Genomic DNA, 24,522 nt, shown 5'->3' with positions numbered 1-24,522 from the left:
AACAGAACCCTCAAGATTTTGTGACTACAAAGAAACATATAAAATACAGCCTACATATCATCCTAACTTCTAGATTACACAAATTGTCATCTGTAACCCAAAATGTTGTCATATTCCAGATCTATTTGTGCCCAAAATTGTTCCTGTCTCTTTCCGACCTGCAGCCAGGAAGCTGTGGTGTGAGGTGCTATCGGGCACTTTTGAAGTCGGCTGTCACAAGCAGCTCATCCCTTCTTGCCGTGTGGGTTTTGGCTCGCTGACTTCCTGGTCTTTGCCCAGGCAGAGCTGTTTCCTTTTGGGATTCTTGTTCGGTTTTTTCCCCTTGTGTTGGAGAGTCTCCAGTTGGCAGTTTTGAGCTCCATGGAAGAGAATTCCACACATGTCGCCTGTACTGCCGCATCGAGTAGGGTGGCTGCGCTCCAGCAATCTGGTCCAGATCCATCAGTCCCTGCTCCAGGAGAGAAGACTACAGAGTCACCCCAGCCCAGACATCTTGCCTTTACTGCTCCTGCCGAGAGAAAGGGGGAGTCCTTCCGCAAGTTTCCAGCCCTTGATCCGTGTAGCACCAGCCAGAGCTCCAGCTGGAGATGAGCAGAGCGCTGGGGGATGGTGGGGGAAGACTGGCACCACCTCTCCATTTGTCCCTTGAACTGTGCACTCGGCTGTGGAGCGTCATCCTGCAGGGCTGTCCCTGGCATTTTGGGTCTCTCTGTTCTGTGGAGTCTGCGAGGTTTAGCAGTTTTGTATCTGATGGGTATTTGCTGTTATTTCCTGACTGTTGCTGCACCCGTTGTTGGTAAACTTACCTTTTCACTTCTACTTGTAGTCATCATTTATGGGTGGAAAGGGATTGGTTCAACCTATAAAGGGAGGCAGCTCATTCCAGAGTGTGCTCCTTCAAGTTGCTTTAAACCAAGACACAAATTCTTTTTGTTTTGGAACCCTAAGTAACATAATGACAGGGTATCTATTACACACCTGCTACGATGGGCAAACTGAGACAGTGCTGGGCTCTACAAATACAGCAGAACAGGAACTCATATATTTTTTCAAGTGTGCATTTTTTGTCTATCTTCCTGTTCTGGCTCCAAGCATGTGGTTTGCGTTCCAGCACTTCAGAGGACACAAAATCTCTGACAGGAAGAAACTTACATTAAATCTTGTTGCCAACTAGAAATGATACTACAACACAAAAAGAATTCTGATAGATACAACACAAACAGAATTCTGGTAAGTAAGGTATACATCCCTTTGCTTTTATCTATGCAACGCACTATAATACACTTAGCCAAATACATGAAAAAGAAGTAAAGTATATATTTAACTAGTACCATCTTGAGAAGCAGAGACATCAAAAAACCGAAATGCCTCATCAGCACTTAGATTTTACAACCCAAATCTTTTGTGAACATTTTTCTAATGGATTAAAGTGTTGCCATGAATGTAACAAAACAGCATTATCCTGGGAGGTTGTTTTAAGCCAGAGACCAGATATTTCTGTTCCTGTTTTGAAGAGTGTGCAGCATCTACCAAATGGACCTAGCAAACTTTTATTAGGAAATATTTAGGGCAAAATCAGAATGCATCATATGTGTCTCCAAATCAGTAATGCTCTCACAAAGCTGCTGCTGATTTTTATACACACACTCCTTGCTCTCCTTAGAATGACTTACATAAATGTACATTTATGTTGAAAGTGTACTTATACCTTTAAAAGCAGACAAGATGGCCAATCAAGTGCCTTTGCAATACTTCAGGTGCTGGATAAAGAGCCGCAGTGCCATTATGTGCCCTTGAGCTACTAGATGATTTACTGATTAAATGACTTAAAATGCTGTTCTAGCTTACGATTTATTCGGATCTTCGGCACAGTTCAGTTTTAGAATTTTAGTCAATCTACCATTTACCTGACTCCAGAAAAACACATCTGGCAAAAACTTTTGTGGCTTTGGAAAATTAAAAATGTCCCAGTATGACAGCCTGATTATGTCCATATTACATTCACCCAAAGCTCTAGGAGAGAAGGCACAGTTACCTCTTGAGGTGCACACAGCTTCTAGCCTAATATGAAGCTATATTGACTGTCTCATCAACATCTCTCCCATGTCTTCTCTGCAGTGCTCAATGAAAGTTAGAAAACTATTTGCCCACTTTAAGCCAAAAAATTTGAAAATTAAACATTAAAATGACAACCATTTGTATGATGCCTCCTTGACCAACCTCAAAACCTCTTCTAAGCAACAAGACCATTTCAAGGTTTCCTCATTATTTAGAAAGATGTTATTAGACTAAGACAACCTACTAATGTCCTTGGGAAAAAGTTAATGCTGAGATAATTTTTTATGGCTGGCCCTTCCTCACTGGAAGAGTAATCTGTTGTTAAGATCATGTCTTTTACAAAGTTGTCTTTCTTGAAACATTTTCCTTGGCATTTTACCAGAAGTTTGCAAAGATTTTACTCCCTTTCATGGAAAGAAGACCACTTAACTGAGAAATAAATAAAAAAGGTAAGCAGATAAAGTATAGAAATTATTATCATACAATAGAATTTATTGGGGAATCATTGTTTCTTTTTATGGCTATTTTAAAATTAATATGAAGTTCAATATGTCAAGAGCTCTAAGGTAATGTCATGATGACACTTCAATCTGGTGGTACTCAAGCTGAATGGGTTTTCACACTAACATAACAATCAGAGTTATCTGAACTGTATCAGTGATGGTGAGCAAGTTACTAGCTCATGACAAACTTGCCCACAAACAATTTTTCATTTCATTAATCATTGGTGAAGTAAAACCAACTTTATTACCCAATTTTATTGAAACAACCCAAAACAACTGTATCTCATAACTTCATAGTAGCTTTGAATGCAACATTTCCATCTTTGACAGTGTTTAAGATATCTTTCAAGGACTTTTTTCAGGATAGCACACTTATATTTCACTTCTAGCTTTTCAACCTTCCATTTGTAGTACACTGTAGCAATCTGTGATCTTTGATGACACTGTCTGTGCTATAAAAGGTGGTATTAGTCTGACTCAGCAGCAGTGCATCAAACAATGATGGTCTCAGGACCAAGAGAAAAAGGGCTTTCTGTTGCTTTAAAATAAAGCGTCAAAAGTAGGGAATACCAAATGAAGATAATTCTTTTAAATAAACACTCTGCACTTCTGAGCTGGTGTACACAATGAAAGATGCTGAAAGGAACCCCTTGAGAACATCTACTTGTGTGCTCAGAGCAGGCTCAGCTGCAGCAGGTCACCTAAAGTTGTGTTCAGCTGAATTCTGACTATGTGTAAAGATGAGAACTACACAGTCAGTGCCAGTGTTCAATCTGCCTCACAAAAAAAAAACAAAAACAAAAACAAAAAACCCCAAAAAACCCAACAAAAAACCCACAAACAAACAAACAAAAAAACCCCAACCAAACCAAACCAAAAAAAAAAAAAAAAAACCAAACCACCTCAAAAAACCCAGTTTGCTTTCTAATTTCAGATTACATTTTCTGTTTTTTAGTGTGTCATCATAGGCTCTTGCCCTCTCAGAAGGCATTACAGGGAAATGTTCAGCTCTCTCCACTCCCTCCCTCAGATATTCACGCATAACAGTTAATATCCTGCCAAACTTCAAACTTTTTCTTCCCCAAGATGAACAGCCCCAGCTCTCTCAGCATCTCTTCCTATGCTGGATGCTCCAGTCTTTCAGTCATAGCTGTGGCCCTGCACTGGACTTCCTTCAGTACATCCCTATCTTCCTCATGCAAAAGCCCAGAGTTAGATTCAGCTTTTTGCACATATCTGCATTCACAGAGCAGAGAGGAGAGGTAGGATCACTTCCCATGATTTGCTGGCAAACCTCTGCCTATCAGGCCTGGAATGGTCTCGTTCGCCTTTGGCATAAGGGTGCAATGCTGGTTCATGTGCAGCCTGTTGCAGCAGGGTCCCCAACTCCTTTTCTGCAAAGTTTTCAACCAATCAGCCTCCTATTTACATACTATTTTCCTTATTTGTGACTTTAAGATATTAACAAGGCCTACAGAGTAGTGAGAAAAATTAGGACCTGTAGGACCTGGCATTTTCCATATGTGCAGTACCTTGTTGTCCAATGTCACCTAATTAAAGGAGCCCAAAAATAAACATGCAATATTTTTCCCCAGTAAAAAAAATCTTGAAAAGGAAAGTAAGTTTAGAATCAATCAATAAGAGTATCTAACTGAATATACACTAGAATTCTTTGGTGCCAGAAGTAGACAGTAAAGAGAGGGGAGTATTATGGAGTTGTGAATGTAAAAGCAAAACATGTCCCAAATAGACCCCACCTTTAGAAGGTAATCATATATTTTACATATATGAAGTTGTTTTGAAAGCTGATTTGCCAAGGTTTCCAGAACTGAAAATGACAGCTTACTGTCAAATACATCTCTTAAAAAAAAAAAACAAACCAGGAATGACACCATGAAGCTTACAAAATGCTCTTTTCTTTTTCCCTAAAATACAGGCATTGTCTTTTCAATGAATGCTGAATCAACTTTGTTTATCAGGAGACAATTGCATCTGTAACATTAAACAACAGCCCATTGTCAACTTGACCAAAATGATGGTATAAGGATAAGACAATCAGGATGTCAAATGTTTTCCTCATCGTTGCAACAGCTCAGAGTTGCTTTCTGTCACTAACAAGTTTGCTGCCATAGTACGATCTGCACCACAGGCTAAGCTATTTAAATTCCTTCACATATACAACTCATCTGAAAAAATATAAGTATAAAACATAAGTCAGGACAAAATGACAATAATTAACCATGCATAAATGGTGCAAGAGACCAGAATCTCTACTCACCAGTGCACTCCAGCACAGCTGCACATACTGAAGTCAAAACACTGTTAGTCAGGTCCTTTGTTCTGCTTCAACAAAATACAGAAACAAAAGCAGCAAAACTACTATGACACCTTTTCTGTCTTTTTCAATTACACGGTGCCACAATATCTCCTGGCACAGTCAGATAGTTCTTGTGGTGACAGTCGATCATTTGCCTGCAAGGGGCAGGCAACCAAACTGCAGCCAATATATATCACTTAACATTGCACTACTACACTCTTTATTTCTGAATTCCTGAAGGTGAATCTCAAAACAGGCTCCATTCATCACAAAGAAAGTACTTAAACATTTAATGGCAAGGACTTCCATTGGAGATAGTGGCTAATGGCTACCTCCTTACTAAGGTACTAAGAAAAGGAAATCAAACTATGTATTAAATACAATGTTAATAAAGCTGAGTTACACACCTGTATCCAAAAGCCTTGAACCAGGATGAAAATCCTTAAGTCTAATGTTGCTGTTTCTGAATATACTCTGAATTTCAGAACTCACTGAAACATCCTTGATCAAAAAGTCATGCAGAAACCTAGTTCCTTGTGAACAAATTTCTTTCTCCTCAATTAACTCAACAAAGTGCACAAGACAATAATTCATTTTAATTTCAAAGAAGGAGATACTAGAATTCGTTACAGAAAAAAAAGTTTACAAGCAGCTTTGCAGCAGAAAGCCTGTGTCCTGAATGGCAAATTGTAGTAAGGTGAGGCATGGGGATAGAAGAGTGATCCAGAACAGTAGCTGCTCATAAAGAAATGTGCTGGCAATTCAGAACAATGAGTTATTGCTTTTGATGTCAGATTTCCTGAATAAATGGGGAGTTGCTAAGTATTTTGATACTGCAAGCAACTGCTGCTATTACTTTGAATAAAAAGAAAAACTGCAAGTTTGTGGAATATTGTTTACTGTTAATCAACACATCTTAATCAAAGTCTTCACAATACTCAAAGCTACATTTAAGTATACAATAGTCTCAATCACAAAAAAACGAGCACAACAATTAAACTATGTAAGGCCTTAAAAGCACAGTGTGTATTGTTGGAATATTATTTTGTTCACAATTAGGCTACATATAATTAAGTTTATTTTTCATAGTTTTATTCACGTAAAATGCATTCAAGGGAAAGGCAACTTCAAGTTTATTTTATGATGAGTTAATAGAAAAATGTCAATATTCTCTTCTTGTCACTCCTCCCACCCCACACAGGCCCAATTAGTAAAATTTCCATACAATACTCAAAACTAATAAGCTTTTACACTAAACACCCAAAATTAGCCTGATCAGACAACTGCTAAGTTGCAAATTCTTTATTACAATGTTGGATAAACTTCAAGGTTCTTCTAAATGACACATTGTGGCTCTAGAAAATCAGTGTTTAAAACGACATGGTTCAAGAAGTCTTCTAGATTTTAAGTCTGGTTTCAAAGAGGTATTTTGTGGCCTCAGTAGCAATCATGTGAATGATACTTGCATAACAACCATTATAATTTGTGGAATTATTCTGGCAAGATTAGGACTCCTGAGAACATGAGTGGATACATTTTATTATCCTGAAAGCTAAGAGACAATATGAGTACAAAATAACTAAAGGAAAACTAAACACAAAAGAAATAAAAAATATGGGAAAAGATATCTATTTTCCCCCCCTCTCAGGGCATGAGTAATTTCCAGTGACTGTTTATTCTCATTACATACATTAGTATTTGTTCAAATTTCATGGCTATTACATTTTTACAGAACAACAGTTTAGAAGTCAGTTTTTTAATTACACCTGTGCAACAGAGTAAGTCACAGTACACTTTGAGATGTTTAAAAAATATTTATAAACTTGGTTTTGATATGCTAAAGCACTTGGCAACACTTTTACAGCATTGGGTTTTATATAATTAAATTTTCTTACAGTACTCCTTGTGATTTTTTTCTTTACATCTAAGAAGAAAAAACCTCACATAAAGAAATACAAACTGCCAGTCTGACTGCATGATCATGTAATTCCAGTTTATAATGCTGACATTAAAACCTTCATTAATTGTGTTGACAAATCATTACCTGTAGATTTAATGAAGGCAACCAAGATGACTTAAAAACAACATTCAGGTTTTAAGTTATATATTTATCAAAGTGTGCAGTTCTGCAGTGAAATGAAAAAAACATGTAAATACACAATGAAAGTTACAAGTTCACCAGTTCCTGTGACACAAAATGTTTTAATCTTTCAAGGTACTGTCCATAGAGTTCCACATCATTATGGCCTGCTCCTTCTACCCACAGTGGTTCTACAGGTCTCTGGCAACGCTCAAATAATGCCAGGCCATGTGAAAAGTCAATTACTTCATCTTCAGTTCCATGGATTATTAAGACAGGAGATGTTATTTTAGAAATTTTGTCAATGCTGTAAAGAAAAAGATTATATCTGTGAAAAGAATGGCATAGTTCTGAAATACAACAGAAATTTTCTTCAGTTAAGATTTACTTATTTTTTCAGTCTTATAGAAACATATTGCAAATGACTTTGTTCACAGTTACCCAGACTAACAATTCCCTGGACAGAACTACTTGTTAAAACTAGGGATTTACATGTTATATACAGGAAAATGAATTACTTCTTTACAGATATCCACTAAAATGATTAGAGATGCAAAGTGCCTAAAAGGTTTACAAAGTTTTGTAAACGTCTTCAAATCAAGTGCTCCTCTTCAATGTTATTCACTGATTTTTCTCCAATTCTTTTAATAAACTTTTGAAAAGAATTTCAGACAATATGATAGACTACTTGTTTCTCTATTTGAGAACTTCTGTTACAGAGAAAATGCATGCTGAAGAAAAAAAATATCCTACAACTTACTTTGGGAATGCATCAAAGCAGTAAGTCTTCTTTGTATCAGGAAAAGCTACTCGCATTCCTGAGGTCAGTGGAGAATGAAGAATTACAGCAGCACTTTCATATCTAGCAGCAAGATCCACAGATGGTACCGTTCCTATACTCTGGCCATATATAATCACATTTTCAGGGCGAATTCCATACCTAGAAAATTAGAAATGTTTGAAAACTGGCATATAAAGTGAAACAGATGCAACCTACAGAGCAAGGCAAAAAAAGCATTTCTGAAGATGAAAATTTTCACAATGCTATCAACTATGAAACAGGAGCTGGTAGAAGAACAAGCAATTTTGTTCTATGACATTCCTGACTCAAACACACAATTATTTATTTACTCTCTATTTGCAGTAATTTTTTTCCCTATGCCTGAATGATATTGGAATAATGATTTAAATTTTTTAATATGGATTTGTAAATGCAGTGTGGCTTGTTAAAGTCTTCACTTTAACTCCAGTGGACTTACAACAGAAAACTGATTAGAGTCTTAATAGATCTTTGGTTATCATCACATGAAGCATAATCAAGCCTGCAAAAATTTGGTCAGCTTTACTCTTCTGCTATCTGATAAAACCTGCAAGCTGGTACATTGTTTATAAATTTAGTGAGACTTAAAGCTTGCCCATACTGACAATGAGCAGTATAATGATATTGATCATTCCACATAATAGCCAAGAAGCTTGTTCTTATCAAACTAATCCACAAGCAAGACAGCCCAGCAGGGAATACAGAATCGAAACCAAAGCCTTCCTCCTAGTAAGATGCAATTAACAGGGGCAAACAAAAGAAACATCTAGTTAACACTCATACAAGTAATTTTAAAATATTTTTCAGCATTAGTGTGAATGCAAAAAGCAATTGCTACCCAAGTTACACGGGAAAAGCCTCTGAAGAGAACAATAATGTGGCCAAGAAGAGTGCCTGCAAAAAAAGTGAGCTGATCCACTGCCCTGTACCCCTAACCAGGGACTCTTAGCACAGGTCAGACTGCAGCAGTGTATCTAAACTTGGGAAAGGAAGTACCTTGAATAAGAAGGCATACCACACTGCACCCAAGAAAACCCGATACACAAAAAACCCCAAAACCAACAACTACACTTCCCAAAACCCCACAAAACACACCAAACAAACAAATTCCTCCCCATCACCTCTAAAAAAAGTCCAAAGCCCCCAAACTAAACCAAAAAACCCAAACCCAAATCATTGTTCTCATGCATTATTAAAAACTTGTTCAACTTTTTAAGTAAGAGCAGTCTAGCAGGAAGTAGGTTTGACATTTGCCACTTTAAAAGGAATGAAAATCAAGTGTAGGAAAGTGCACCTGTTACGTTGTCTACAATAAAGGCATGCATATTTTCTGTCAACATTATATAACAACACACATAGCCACAAAGAAGTTATCAAATTTCTATATTTTGCATATCTCCAGTAAAGTCAGGGGAGCAGAAGTATGAAAGAAATTCACAAGTATCTTATAAACACGGGTAAATAACTGTAGGGGTAACCAAACACTAAAATCAATAAAGTCTAAGAGACTAAAGATCAGGAACATTAGGGGAAAAAAGTGTTTCATGTGTATCAAGACATTCAAATTACCAACCAACAAAACAGCTCCCTCCAAATCCACAAGTACTTCTTAATAAGCCAGAATAAGTATCTTCTACTTTGCATTCATATATAATCAACAGTTAATAAAAAAATATGTATCTAGGGAGATTTCAAGATTGTGGTATTACCTACATGTTACCAGCAGCAAAACTCATTAGACATGCCATTAACTTGCTAAATTTGGTATAAAACCCACTATTCACATCTAAAATTGTCAATTTAATATTTGTGTGTTTATTTAAATTGAGTTCTGATAAAGTGAAATGTAAAAGGTTTGAAAGTATTAGCACAGAGGCAGACTCTGCCTGACACAGGAATCTTGCTGCATCATGACTACTAAATCACTATCAGTGTTTCCTAGAAAGAGTTTCTAGTCATAATCAGATCATGATCAAATTAAGACTTCTAAAACTCTAAGTCTTCATCATCAGCCTGGAACTACTAAGAGGCCCTTCACAACAGTTCTCAAAGAAAAAACAATTTCAAGCATTAACAAGATTTTCTGAAAATTCCAACACACATAAATAAAATAAATGAAAGCTTTGAAACAAAAGACAAATCCGAGGTCATCATTATTTCTGCATCTCTTCTGAAACACCTGAGAACATAGCACATATCCTTTTACAATTCATCTCTCAATTCACATCACATTTGTCCACTATGAAAGTACAGGACAGGCTTCCCTCCTTCCAACATAATCTGAACAAAACTTGCATTAATACATTGCATCACTAGTATGGCATGCAGTTTGCACAGCACATTATGATAAAACAGTTTTCAAATAATAAACCTTGCCAATTACCACACTTGCATTTCCTTGACTGTTGAGTTTTACAAGATACAGGCCATTACACAGGAATTCAAAGCACAACTTAAAAACTATATTGCAGAACATATATTCTCCTCTTTCTCATTATTCTTCCCCCTACTTTTTGATCAAATTCCTTCAACCTGAAGACAGATAAATGAGGCTACAAAAAATAAGCCAAAAGAAGCATTTACAATATCTGGATTAAAGTAATCCTTACTCCATCACAGTCAAATAGATTGCCTCACAGTGCCCATCAGAAAATACATGCTTTGCAATCAGTAAACTAAAGAAGTCAATAACCCAAAGTGGTAGTTCAAAGTACACTTCTGAATATTCTGGCTTGAATAGGATGGAAACCTAAACAATAAACCCCTCCCTCCTAAATAAAAAACTCCAAGCAGCTTGGAAAACAGATTACATCTGCTCATTCCAGTCTTCCCTTTTCTCTTGAAAAGGTTTAGTGGGCTGATCCTGGCTGGGTGCCAGGCACCCACCAAAGCAGCTCTCTCTCTCATTCAGCTTCACAGCTGGACAGGGGAGAGAAAATTTAACAAAGGGATCATGGGCTGAGGTAAGGACTGGGAGATACGGTTCATCAAATACCATCTCTAGATGTAGAGATATTAATTTAATTTATTACTAACAAAATTAGAGCAGGATAATGAGATGTAAAAGACACCCGAAAAACACCTTCCCCTCATGCCTCCCTCCTTCCCAGCTCTACCGCTCCCCCAGCAGCGCAGGGACACAGGGAATGGGAGTTATGCTCAGTTCATCCCATGTTGTTTCTCTCGCTGTTCGGGGTGAGGAGTCCTTCCCCAGCTCACCATGGCATCCCCCTCATAGGAAGCCGTTCTCCATGAACTTCTCTGATGTCTGATGCCTGTCCCACAGGCAACAGTCCCCCTCACGCTGCTGCAGGGTGGGTCGCTCTTCCATGGGGTGCAGTCCCCTCAAGGACAGGCTGCTCCAGCGTGTGCTCCTCTCTCCACAGGTCTCCCATGGGGTCACAACCTCCCTTCAGGCATCCCCCTGCTCTGGTGTGGGCCTCCTCTGGTGCCTGGAGCACCTCCTGCCTGTCCTTCCCACTGACCCTGGTGTCTGCAGGGCTGTTCCCATCACATGTTCTCCTTTCACTCTTTTCTGGCTGAAATTACAACTGTGCAAGGATTTCTTTTTCCCCTCTTCTTCTTAAATATGCTATCCCAGAGGCACTACCATAATTTCTAATCGGCCCAGCCTTGGCCAGCGGCACAGCCATCTTTGGAGCCAACAGAGATTGGCTCTGCCAGAAATGGAGGAAGCCTCTGGCAGCTTCTCAGAGAAGGCACCCCTGCTACCAAAGCTTGGACATGCAAACCCAATGTAATAGGCTTCTGAAATATTTAGAAAAAAGAAAGAGAAGAACTGTCCCTCTGTTGCTATTTCTCAAAAGTATCACTTTACAATCTACAACAGAAAAAGTATTGAAAAGATAACTGTTTCTAAGTTTCCTACTCATAAAATTTACTTCTTTTGACAGACTCATAGTCTGTTAAACTCCAAGAAGTTTTGTGTCAAATTATCAGATGACCATACCTGGTCTCCCAAAGAAGGAGTGTCAGATCAAGAGAAAAAGTCGCAGTAACACTGTTCTCCTCTCAAAATCAGTGCCTTGTAAGTACAGGCCATCCTGAGGAAGGGGAACATGACATTTACAGAGCCATATGCTTCAACTGGTTCCTCTGGTTACAAGAGGTCAAAGACATGCCGTAAAGACTGTTGCTATCTTTGAAAGCTCATTATGTTGATAATAAGACTAATGTAAACACTGTTGTCAACTCAAGTAATCTTAGAGAACCTGTGTCAGCATAGACAGACCTTCAGTGTGGGGGTGAAGGTAAAGAAGGGTGTTTTTAGGTTTGGGAATTTTTTTTTTTAAAGCCATAATCACCAAAAAGAACCTTGGAAGAAAACCTCAAAAGTAGCTATGCACAGATGTACCAGCGTGCTGGTTTTGCAGAGAAAGTACTATTCTTCATGGACAAAGTATTCTGGGCAGAACCTGGTACAAAACTTGATATTTTCTGTAGTTTCAGGGCTGACTAAAACATCTTTCTCTTTCCCAGAGCAGCTGAAATTTCAATTCCTTTCAACACCCAATTCATCCTTTATGCTCACACACTTAAAGGTTACCTGCCTGGAAAGCAGATGGAATCTAAAGAATCTAAAATTCTTTTGACACAGAACCGGTGTTCATGTAAGCTTCCTGACATCCTTACAGAGTGTCTGAGCACTCACGAATTTCTGCCTCATCACCACACTAAAGGCACAGGTTAATGTCACTACAAAGCTAAGCTATAGCTGAACAGAAAGAACCACTTTCCTATTTGCAGCTTCAGCAATGCATTCCCCCTCATTAGGCTTTAACAGTTAATGAAAGGAACTAAATAAACCTTGTCTGGGAGTAGTGGAGCAATTGCTTTAGCGCTCCTTTGTGCTGGCTGTGCTCAGGGACAGGCAGGAAACAGCATGCCACTGTTGGGTGAGGAAGGAGCAAGCCAATAAGGAGTTGTAACTGCGCCAGAATGTTCCAGTGCCTGGAACCAGGGCCCAAGATAACACTAATGAAGCCAGTATTCTTTTCTGTGGCCCTATATATGACCAGATGTAGATGGTCTCCTGTAAAAGAGGCAATCCTGAACACTCTTGGCCTGATCTTTTCAGCTTCTGGTAGGAAAAGAACTGCTAAACAATAGTGAAATATTCTTTTTTCCCCTTGGTGATGAACTTCATGTGATTTAGAAAAGAAACTCTTTTCACCATTTCTTTGATATTTCTGTCTTTGTAGCAAGACCTTTCCTGCACTTTACTAAACACTTATCTTACTGGTGGGTCCATCTTTTCTCTGCCCCTCCATTCTCTTTTTCTCTTCATGGAATCACAGAGCAGTTTAAGTTGGAATGTAATATAGTCCATGCCCTTGCCATAAGGAGGTAATATTTCACTGAATCAAGTTGCTCAAAGTTCTGTCTGACCCCTAAACACTTTAATTGGATGTACATCACTTACATTGGATATTAACCTTATTTTATATTTTCACTGGATATTTACCATATTACCATGATATGCAATAAGAAAACTACAAAATGCATGTCTGGCTGTGACAATGTAGGTAGAGTTTTTTTGTTTCTTTGTTTTTTTTCCTTTGTTTTTGGTTTTTAACTTCAGTTACCTTTAAGAAACAAATACTAGCAGAAATTACCATGCTACAGTGTCAGGCTCTTAAAAAATACCTGCCATTGTGATCTGGATATACATAAGGGAGACAAAGTAATTTATATTTACTTCTGAACTATTGCTCTTAATCTAGAAGACTTGATTGCTTTACAATAATGAAATAAAATATTGATAAGATCAAGCTTAGAAGAGTACATTTTCCATAGTACCTCTTCAGGCTTACACTAGATGCTCTACAGAAGCTGCAGTTTGCAAAGCTATTGCAACACATACATTTAGAAACCTGACACAGCACTTGGGGCACATGGAACAAGGGGAAACATTCCTGAGGGAATTTTCAATGTACATTCAGAATCTTTTGTCATCACGGACATAACACAAGAAATTACAGCTGCAAGTTGCAGAACATGAAGGGCATGAACCTCATCCACACCTGTAACTCTCAACATTTTAGGCCATGAATAAAATTCAGGAGCATACAGCTCTTCCTCAAATGATGTAGGCATCCCCCTTCTTGTGCATACAGTATTTTACAACGGAAGAAGGAAAAAGGAACTATGTTTTATGAGAGGCAAATCCATTGTCCACATTATATCAACAAACTGCACTTTCTCTGCTTCTCTCACAGTTTGGCCTTTCTAAACTTTAAAATGCTACCAATACACCTGTTCTATTGTCAAGATTTCTCTTCCACAATAATTGAGCTACTTTTCCCTATCAATTTAAAGAAAACCTCAATTTCCCTCCAAAGGTACAAAGCTAGAGTACCTCAACTTCTAGCTGAACTCCCCCCCCTTCTACTTCTGAATGAAAAAAACCAAAAAAGGTAGTTTATGAATTGTGAAATGAACACTTTCGGTCAACATCTGAAGAGAAAGTATTATTCCTATACCTGGCTGTTCAATTTATGGACATTCTGTCCACTTTGACACATTGTCTGATGGTGAGATTTACCCTTTAATTTTTCAATTATTATGCAGTTCATGATAAGCAATAATGAAGGGGCTGTTTCGCTTCTTACAGGTAAATCTGGTCACGAGGCAACTCTGGCACATCTTCAGAGGTTTCTGAATGAGTGCCACTTGCCCTGCATTTGCCTGGGGCTGGTTAAACCTTTCCACCCTTGCTAGGGTGTCATCAAAGGCCTTCAGAGACCAGAACAGCAGAAAATAGGCGTATCCCAAAATGACTCCTGGCATTTCAACACTTGGTAGTTATGACAGCTGGAAAAAGAATGTCCTTACTTGCAGCTTTTATACAATCCCATGCACATGAATATGCAACAATGTACAACTTTTCCAAAATTGATGAAGGCAGTGAATCACACCACCTTCTTTCATGGTCATCATCCACATAGGTAGTGACTGCTTCCTATTAACATCTTCAAAGGAGGTAAAGGATAGGGACACAACTCAGTATCTACATCTGCTGTTTACCTGTTCTGATAGGCTGCTAAACTAGTTTTATGTATTCACTTTCATGAATATTAATATTCACAGCAAAATCTCATTATCACCCTCAGTATAAGTTCCAGACTATTTCACCCCAGGTGTCCAGCCCCCACTGGACAGCTGCACTGATTTACAGGTGAGTATGTGGATTGTCTTCCCAAGACACAAAACTTAAGATTTGTATCTTAAGTTTTCTCACTAGTATTTTAACTAAAGACTAGCAAGTCTTTACCACAAGTGGTTTTGTTGACTGTAGAATTAAGTCTGCATCAGCATTTCAATTACCCCAGAAACACCTTTTAGTGTTGGGTTCTATGATTTCATTTTTCAGAACAGGGAGTGCAGGTAGCTATGGCTGTGATGAATCTCTGAAGGTAACTTCTCCATTCTTTTCTTCATCACATCACAAACTGGGAGGCAGAGTTTAAAACTTTCTGATCCTTTCTTATCTCATTTCATCAACAAGAATTTCCAAGGAGTTACAGCTATACTCACATTTATCCTGCAAACAAACTATTGAATTACTTTGTTTTTGCAGAATTAGTTATAAACGTTAAAGATTGTACCAATGTGAAACTGACAGAAGAAGCTACACTATGAAAGTGAATCAAGGCTGCAGCAAACGCTCAAAGGCTCTGTTCTGGTCCAGATATACATTGAGTATTTTAACACAGCTGAGCACTGTCTCCGGGCTCAAGAGAATACCATAGCTGGATAACCAAACTGTGAGCTAGAATATCCAGAGTCAAGTGCTGAACTTCCCCCTGTTACATCCAGCATTCAGATACGAGGATGAGACCAGATCAGCCAATTGGAAAGCTGTTTTAAGTACTACAGGTGTAACTGGTAATACCAACCTCTTTTTCAGCAGTAGACCAAATTCAGTTCATGTGTGTGAAATTCACAAGTTGAGCAGACCAATTGAAACTTCATACACTCTACAGAATTACCTAATTGCTACAGGAGGAGAAATAATAATAAAAAAAAGGCAGACAAAAAAAGGGACCAAGGTGAGGTCATTCTTGAACATAAGAATATCTTATAAGATATATTTAGAGGTCTCCCCAACAATGTCTGCTGACAAATGAGCACACTTGTATGGGACGTTACAATCACAGAATAGTTTGGGTAAGGGACCTTTAAATACCCTGTAATTCCACCTTCCCTGCCATGGGCAGGGATGCTTTCCACTAGATCAATCTGCTCAAAGTTCCATTCAACCTGGCCTTGAGCACTTCCTGGGATGGGGAAGTTGACAACAATTTCTCTGGACAACTGGTTCTTCTAATGGCAACTGCTCTGGCAACTTGTTCCTGTGCTTTATCACCCTCACAGAAAAGAATTTATTTCTTATATCTAATCTCAATCTACCCTCTTTCAGTTTAAAGCCATTAGCCTGTGTCCTATCAATCATGAACAATCTTATTTGTTTAGAGAAAATACACTTCATTGCTTAAGAATAGTGGTGAGAATTCAAATTGTAATCACATTTCCTTGCAGATTGTATATTCACACATTCATTACAAAGAAGAAGAAACAATAATTACAAATTAGTTTCTAAAACAGAGCCTGTAAACTGACATAAAGTATTATGTTTCACCATCTAGTTCTCTTCCATTTTCTGTTACATTTAAATAGTTCAAACCTTCTTCCAAATTGTTCACAAACAAATGTTAATAATGTAAATGTAACCGGGTATTTCACTGAGTAGCTAATCACCTACCAGCTACAAACCATAGTCAACAGTGCACCTGTTGCAGCTTTTGGCCTGTGGAACAGCCATATCTCAACTTTCCATTGTAATAAAAATAAATACCAAAAGCTAATCTAACAACCTAGTATGCATGTTTTTGAATAGATGAAGCTGAAAACCTGTCTCCTGCGGTTGAATGAGGTTTATGATAATAAGCTTTTCCCCTATTTAATACAGGGATAACACATGCTTCTTTGAAAAGAAGTATCATACTATTGTAATGTAAAATGAGGGCAAGACTAAATGTGTATTTAAAGCACTGAGAAGGGGTAATCTGCTCATTAATACTACATTGATGAAGTTCTAAACTCACTGTGACAATTACCAGGATCCAGGATTTAAAGCCCACATGCCCTTACACTAAGTCAAATCCCTGATACTATAATTATTAAACAGGATGCTCAAGTTGCAATGACTGAGCCATAACAACACATTTCAGGTTTTTATACCTTTTTGATATAAAATACACAGTGTGCTGGGATTTTCTGGTGGGCAGTTATTCTTATGATAGAATACTATTTTAAAAGTAGTATTTATAGTCTGGGTATTTGTAACCATGAGAAGACTATTGAGCTAAATGGAAAAAATTATGGTGAAAATTGCTCTCAAATTAGAGAAGCTGCACATATTTGGTGCAGGATTCTGTAGGATTCTCACTTATATCAGTGAATGTATTCAGTCTTTCATCTTGCTATTTTATGTCCCACAAAACCAGAGGCTTAGAACACAGAAATTGCTGAAATAACATCTTTCCATTTGTATTTTTTTTCTTGTCCATTTTTATTCTGCTTGAGTTAACGCCACTGCTCGAAATTCCACTTTTTTTGTTCCCACCATAAGGTATTTAAACAGATCCATTACAAACTCTCCCACACATTATGTTTTGTGAAGCTAGCTTTCTATATAAAGCAAAAAGATGTTTTCTCTCTTTGGAAATACTGTAGCTGCTAGTCAGAATTCTGAGACAAAGGTGATCCCAACACCATACAGAAATAAGAGTCTCACCAAGTTCTCTTGTACCAGCTTTACTCTGCCCCTCCCTACAAAAAAAGTAGGTGATGGAAATTATCTGAAGAAACAACCTGCATTTTCTCACATCCACATCACAACATGGGTTAATCACTGGGGTATCAATTATTATGGATTTTTCCCAATTTTTTAAATTTTGCAGCTGAGAAGATTCCAAACAATGACAATAAGGAAGATAGTCTAATTGTTCAAGACTAAACTACAGCTTATTAAATTTAATTACATTTCAATTTTTCCAGTCGGTAAGTAATATATACTGATCCTGCTTAATACTGACAATGCCTTCAACATCAGGCACCACCAGTCAGCTTGGATTTGAATCCACTAATTCTATATCACAGCATTGCTGTTTCAACTACCAATGCATGTGAAATAAAACCATTTGACAAGAATGCTGTAAAAGAAAAATGGCAACTAATGTCTTACCTTGTTCTAAGAGCCACCCAAGCAGCATCAATGTCAGCATATAGATTCTTCTCCGTAGGCTTCCCAGAACTTGCACCATATCCAGAATAATCATAGGAGAATATGTTGCAATTAATCCGTGAACCCAGTCCAATATAGAAGCTGCTCATCTGACCCAGGTCAACAGCATTTCCATGTGAGAAGAGCAAAGTGTACTTGGCGTTAGGTGAGCAACGCACGAACATACAGGCAATCCTGTTGCCTTTACATGTTCTAGTCATGAAGCACTCAATGGCATCTTTTTCTCTGGAAGAATATTGCCAGTCTGCTCGCTCTGAGAGATGTAAAGTCCAGCGACTGCCACTCTCATCACACATCAGTGTGTATGTGGGATCAGGAGGTAAGAATGCCAGCTTAGAGGCAATTTTCCCTGGGCATGGTGGACAACAGAACAGGCAACACAGTTCACTAAAGGAAAGATTATTCATCTTCTAGTCTGAAATGGGAAGAGAGAATAGTATCAGTTTCCAGGTACAATCTGACATTAAAAAAATCCAACTTACAAAAAAAAAAAGTGAACACAATATCTCTAGAAAATAACGCGTAACTTCTGAACATTTAACAAAACAAAGACTTAAATCCATATATATATTTCCATATAATATTCAATTTTATATTATTAGTTATTTCACAATGGGTATATTAGTAAAGGGGAGTGATAACACTAAAGCCCTGCCAGATATCAAAAGTAAAGCATGATTATCCAGAGAAAGAAAAAGCATGAGTTTTCAACTTTCTTTGGAGGAAATGAAGTTCCTCATCTTAAGACATTAAGAAAAATGTTCTTCCCACTGAAAAATAAATACATGATAAAAGAACAATTAAAGTATGTTGCAGAGTTGCAGCATACTAAGGTTATGCAGATTTCTGCAGCTAAAAGTCACTACAGCATCTCCTAAATACAAAGAAAGTATATTGCAATCACGGGGTATGGGCTCCTGCACTATCAGAAGTGTAGGAAGGGTGCATGAAGGTCAAAATGTAGAAGACAAAACAAGATGATGCTTCTGGATTAGCAAACACTCTAGAGCTTTGGTACACAAAAATGTAGCCATAAACTTATCTTCACTCCTCATACTTGCCGACATAAATATTTTGAAAACCTTCAAAGAAGTTCTTAGCTGTATTGCCTATAGGAATTGGGATTGTATAAATGACACAATTGGGTTTTTTTCCCATGTTTCAAGAAACATCTCTTTAACTAAATCCTCTATCACAAATATTTGTTAAAGCAACATAATCTATAGTACCAATTCAAAGCATTGGTTTTAATAGTGGTGAGGGGGGAGAAAAAAAAATAAACACACCTATACCTAAAGCAAGATAGGTAAAGATACAGCTGCCCTTAAAATAGACATTGTGTTCTCTTAATTTAGAGCAGTGAGAAGGGAGTGAGGGGAAATCTTTTGTTGCGGCAATACTTTTTCTCAGAGATAAGAAGAGCAATAAAATTTGACAAGTACTGTGCTGGAAACCAGCACACCAAAGATAAGCATTTACTCTACTTTCCTTGAGTTAAGGCATCTGACATTTCATCTTAACTTAAACAACTTTTTCATACCAAATCTACCTACAAGTCTCAAGTTCATCTCCCAACAGTCCCCTGTGAACATAAACACGTACAGTTTCACATACTGACTTTGACTCAAACTACAAAACAAGCAGATTTCAGTTGTCTACAGTACCATGCTGTTCCAGAAGTATTTGGGTCATCCAACACTAAAATCTTACTGCTAACTATGACACCTAACAATATTTAGCAATTTCAAATTTTGACCTTAAATTTGTACAGAAGCATAGTTTTCATGTGTAAATTTCTTTTTAAAGAAGCTTCAAGGACAGTGCTGCAAAAACACTTTAACATGTATCACAGAACAACTATCTGCATTTTTGGATGCATGAATGGTTTCTTCCTGGTGGTACAGTAGGAAAGCATACTGCAAACAATGCTACATGGAGCATACTCTTAGAGCAGCAAAACCAGACACAGTGAGACAGTCTGACAAACACACAAGCATTCGTGGAATACCACAAAAAAGGAGGTTGCCGCAGCTAAGGTTTTTCACCCAGGTCTCTAGTTTTCTTCAAAACAGAGGGAAACCACAGAGGTTTAGACATGGGAGATCAACACTTCCAATTTAGAGGACATGGTGGAAAGTACTGATCAGCTCTCTTAAGAAGGTAGATAGACTCTTAAAGAAGATCCTGGATAAAGGACCATATTCCTGACAGCTGAAGTAACAATAATATTGTGTTTCAGCACAATTAGTCACTCAAATATGGAATAACTCACCTCTGTCAGATGAGATTATGTGAACATTAAGTTTCAGCTATACCCGCAAGTCAGGATAAGTGGAAGGAGTCTATGGAGGAAGTCAAACTATTAGCAAAAGGCTTAGATTGTCTTATGCAAAGTAAAAATCCTATTGTTTTGGGGGGTGGTGGTGGTGTGTATTTGTTCTTCTTCACTTCTCTTGTAATTATGAGCGCCAATGAAGCAACTTCTTTCACCTCTACTTAATGAGTTCATCTTCGCAGTCCAGCCTCAACATGCTTTTTTTCCAAGTACTTAAAACCCTATACTCAAAATCACTTCTATTTCTATCAGAAACTATTAAATGGATCTATTCTGAGTGAGTTTTCCCACCTGCACAGAAATGCTGAAGGTGAAATTAGATTTTATACTTTATTCTAAGGGGATGATTATAATTTTTTGTGAAAAATTTAAAAGAATTTGTAGCTCCAAAAGTGAGATATAAATAGTTTGTTTTGCCCAGGAACAGCAGACTGCACTCTTACCGGCATGTAACGAGAACTACAGAATTTCTTATTTCTTCCAAATCCCCTTGTCAGAAAGAATTAGAACAGGAGTTTACATTATTTGAAAGTGTAAACAGCCCAGAAACACTTCAAATATGATCTCACTCATAAAATATTTTCTATTTACCCAAGTAATTTCAGAAGACTGGAAACTGGCCTGCAGGATTGACACACAGGGCAGTACAGCAGTAAACCACAGTGAATTAGCTGATGTGGTGGTAATGTCCCCCAAGATAGCGTAAATGTGCTAAAAATGGGTTGTCACCAGATACGGCAAATGACATGCTGAAGACAGCAGATGAAGTATTATTCCTCCCCTGTGCTAGACTAATGCAGGCTTTATGTATTGATCTTTTAATCCAATGGAAAATATGCCTGCTGAAATAAAAGATTCTGATTCATTCTCCAACTAAATCATGGCTAATAACAACTCTCTTCTTTAAAACAAATACATGCTACTATCTTCACTCAGAAGACCCAAGACAACCAGCAGGTCACTAACTGAACCAATTTGATGCAAAACACCTACTGAACTTCCACAGGAGAACAGCTCAAACTAAATACAGACAATGTTTCTATTATACTGGAACTGGTTTGTCTTTCACTGTGATGGATTGTATTCACATGAGAGTGTGAATAAGCATGCTTTATCTGGATTCTTAGTGAAGCTGAGGCAAAAACAACTCTGACTAGATTACTTTAAGCATATGGTTCCACAAGTACAGATGAGTAACTTTAATGGGACTCATTTGACTAAGATATGCTGTGAATACCTAAGGTATAGTCTAACACCTTCTGAGCATGTATGATGTAAATCTCTGTGCTCATTACAGCATAATCAGATTCTGAGAGCAACACATCCCAACAACACAACTATCTCACCTTCTACTTGACATTTCAGTAGTAATAAAAATGCCAGTGCTGTTCTGCAAACACAGTTCCTACAGCTGGTAAAATATACTAACAACAAAAAGAATGTGATAAAGAAATATAGACCCCCCTTTAAAATTCTACTGCATTTTTCATAGTAAATGAGTATGAAAATCCTGTAGAAGAAACTGTAAAAAACTTTTCTATTGCAAGAAATAAAACAGACCCAAGCTATACTACTTATCCCTTCTAGGATAGCTTTTAAAAGGAAAGCAAGAGCATTTTATCAATCTTATCTCTTTAACTCTCTTATGAATAAAGACTTAACATATAAAATTACAAATGTAAAATTGCCCAGAGGCAGCGATTTCAATTCATTCTGTGGCAATTAGCCTTTTCACAAAGGCTGACAGAAGTGGGAAAATGTCTATTTAATTTTAAATGCCTCAAGTATTTATCTTGTGCTTCCTAGGATAACACAAATGTAATTTTTCACATGAGTAATTATTCCTGTCCTCCTATCTCTCTGTACATAATAACAAGACAGTGGAACCTATTATTCACATCTTTGAATGTTTCACTATGTATCAGTCTCAAAACCAGCCCAACCTTGTAAACACTTATCTAGAAATCTTATATTTACATTAAATATAAATTATTCTAATTGTTTATTTAAATTAAATTGCCTATTACATGGGAACTATTCACAAGAACAAAGTCAAACTCATATATATAGCTGCTGGTTTGGAACTTTAAGTGTTGTTCAAACCATAACGGTTTTTTTTTTTGTTTGTTTGTTTGGTTTGGTTTTTTTTGTTTGGTGGTTTGTTTTGTTTGGGTTTTTTTTTTGTGTGTATTTTGGTCGTGGGTTTGTTATTTGATTAGAATCTTTTTTCATCTTTATTGTTCATTATCTACTGCTGAAACAAGAAATTCTAAAGCATTTTTCCTCATACTTTAATTGAGAACAATACAATAAGAACTTGAGTTCAAGCCACTACTGAAATACTGATATTTATTTCAACACCTGTGTAATATTAAAAATTGAACAGTACGATCTGAACATCCTTTAACTAGTCCAACAGTTAAAGCAACAAAATGTTCAGAGAAAAAGAAATCATTAGTGTCTGATTCAGTACCATATAAAAGGATTAAGACAATATTAAGAAAGAATACACAGTAAGTCCAGAAAACAACACAAAGGAAGTATATTCAATTATGAAAAAGCTATATTAATAAATACTGTGAAGTAAGTGTTTAAGATAGTTTTCAAAGGACAAAGTAGGCTACATGAAAACAGAGAAGCCTGATCAAATCAAAACTATACTTTGTTAATTTGATTCTAAACAAATAAACACTCCTTCTAGTCTCTCAAATTCTATCTATTTTAACACGTATCATTTAATTATCCTCTGCTGGTTACTTTGTGTATATCAAAACTAAGGGCACAGTTGAAAAAAGAAAGGGAATCCAGGAAACATTAACTGAAAAATCCAGACATTCTTTATCAACCGAAGAACAAACGAAACCTCTAAAGGCTCCAGATAGACAACTGGGGTTAAGCCGTTTACATAATGCCTTGCATGCTCTAAGCAAGCCTCTGCCCCCGGAGCTGCCCTGCTGAAGGCACCCGCCGGCTGCTGGAGCTGAAGCCCCGGCCCGGAGTCCCGGCCCCCGGCCCGGTGTCCCGGCGCAGGCTGGCCGGCCACCAGCACCGAGCTCCGCCCTCAGGTACTTCTTTCTACTCTGATTTCCGCAGCCATGAACTTTCCGACTTAATTACTCACCAAATACTTTAAATTTTTATATTAATAATACCTGAGAGCAACGTTGAGGCCAGCGTTACTCCCACCCTCTACGGTAGAAGCCGAAGGAATAAATTTAAGCAGGCTGTCGGGAACTAAAATAACTCCTCAGGTGTCCGAATCTGAAAAGGGCTCCGCCGAAGTCCTCAGCAGTGACTCGAAGGCACTGTTCGGAGCCCGAAAAGCCAGACTTTAACACGCGTGTCACAAGTCAGTGCGCCCGTTTCCAACAAAGGAGTCCAGGGCAAGACCACGGAGACGGGAGCACCGGACAGATCTCCCACAGCACCCGGGCATCCCGAGGCAGGCGACACGCCAAGAGACCCCCGAGCCCAGCGACACTGGGACGCGGGCAGGAGGCAGGCGGGCAGGAGGCAGGCAGCTCCCCGCCCGGTTCGTGCCGCAGACCGAAGCCGCGCCGCCCGCCTCTCTGAGGAAACGCCGGTGGCTGCCGCGGGCCCTTCCGCTCGCCCCAGGGGCCGCCACACGCCTGCGCCAGGCGGCGCGGACGGGCCGCGGGTCCGAGCGGGGCAAGAGACCCGGACGGAACCGCGAGGGGGAAACAACTCGCCCTCACGCCGCGGCAGCGGGTCACCCGGACACCGTCCATCCCCGCAACGCCGGGGGAGGACAGCCCCTACCTGCACTTGGCGCTCCGCTCGGCGGCCCCGCGCTCTCCCGACTGCCGGTTCGGCGGGCCGTGGGGACACCGGCTGTGCTGAGTAACGGCGCGGCGGGAGGCGGCCGTCAGCGCCCCGGCCCCGGCCGGAGAACGCGCGGCCCTGACAGCACTGAGCCCGCCCCGCGCAGCCTCCGGAGCGGCGCCAGCCTCGCCCCGCCCGCAGACTACACCGGCGCGGGGGCGGCCGGGGCGGGGCCCCGCGGGCCGCAGCGCCAATGGGGGCGCAGCCGCGGTGGCACCGCCCAGCGCGGGCGGGCC

At 38.8% G+C, this 24,522-nt stretch overlaps 1 protein-coding gene across 3 annotated transcripts; it reads right to left on the bottom strand.

Annotated features, from left to right (window-relative positions):
* Positions 1-5,759: 5,759 nt before the first annotated feature.
* Positions 5,760-24,384, bottom strand: ABHD17B (abhydrolase domain containing 17B, depalmitoylase). 3 transcript variants are annotated; one of them, XM_036403676.1, is made up of 6 exons: positions 24,224-24,384; positions 23,596-23,748; positions 20,381-20,450; positions 18,049-18,523; positions 7,719-7,898; positions 5,760-7,265 (listed from the first exon to the last, which is right to left on the bottom strand). In XM_036403676.1, exons 4-6 carry the CDS (start codon positions 18,513-18,515, stop codon positions 7,046-7,048), a joined length of 867 nt encoding a protein of 288 aa, XP_036259569.1. In that variant the 5' UTR covers positions 18,516-18,523; positions 20,381-20,450; positions 23,596-23,748; positions 24,224-24,384; the 3' UTR covers positions 5,760-7,045. The 3 variants fall into 3 exon arrangements, with proteins under 3 accessions (XP_036259569.1, XP_036259570.1, XP_036259568.1); XM_036403677.1 differs by lacking the exon at positions 23,596-23,748; XM_036403675.1 differs by lacking the exons at positions 20,381-20,450; positions 23,596-23,748.
* Positions 24,385-24,522: the final 138 nt, after the last annotated feature.

The sequence above is a fragment of the Molothrus ater genome, chromosome Z, assembly GCF_012460135.2.
Source record: "Molothrus ater isolate BHLD 08-10-18 breed brown headed cowbird chromosome Z, BPBGC_Mater_1.1, whole genome shotgun sequence".
Lineage (NCBI taxonomy): Eukaryota > Metazoa > Chordata > Aves > Passeriformes > Icteridae > Molothrus > Molothrus ater.
Note: the sequence above shows the minus strand (reverse complement) of the source record. Positions and strands in the feature narration are given on the sequence as shown.

Excerpts from the sequence above, each read along its gene's own strand:
- ABHD17B (XM_036403676.1), bottom strand. The coding sequence starts at position 18,515 with ATGAATAATCTTTCCTTTAGTGAACTGTGTTGCCTGTTCTGTTGTCCA. Across the intron at positions 7,899-18,048 it reads TGGGTGGCTCTTAGAACAAG|GTATGGAATTCGCCCTGAAA; the intron begins GTAAGACATTAG and ends CTAATTTTCTAG. Across the intron at positions 7,266-7,718 it reads TGCTTTGATGCATTCCCAAA|CATTGACAAAATTTCTAAAA; the intron begins GTAAGTTGTAGG and ends TTTTCTTTACAG.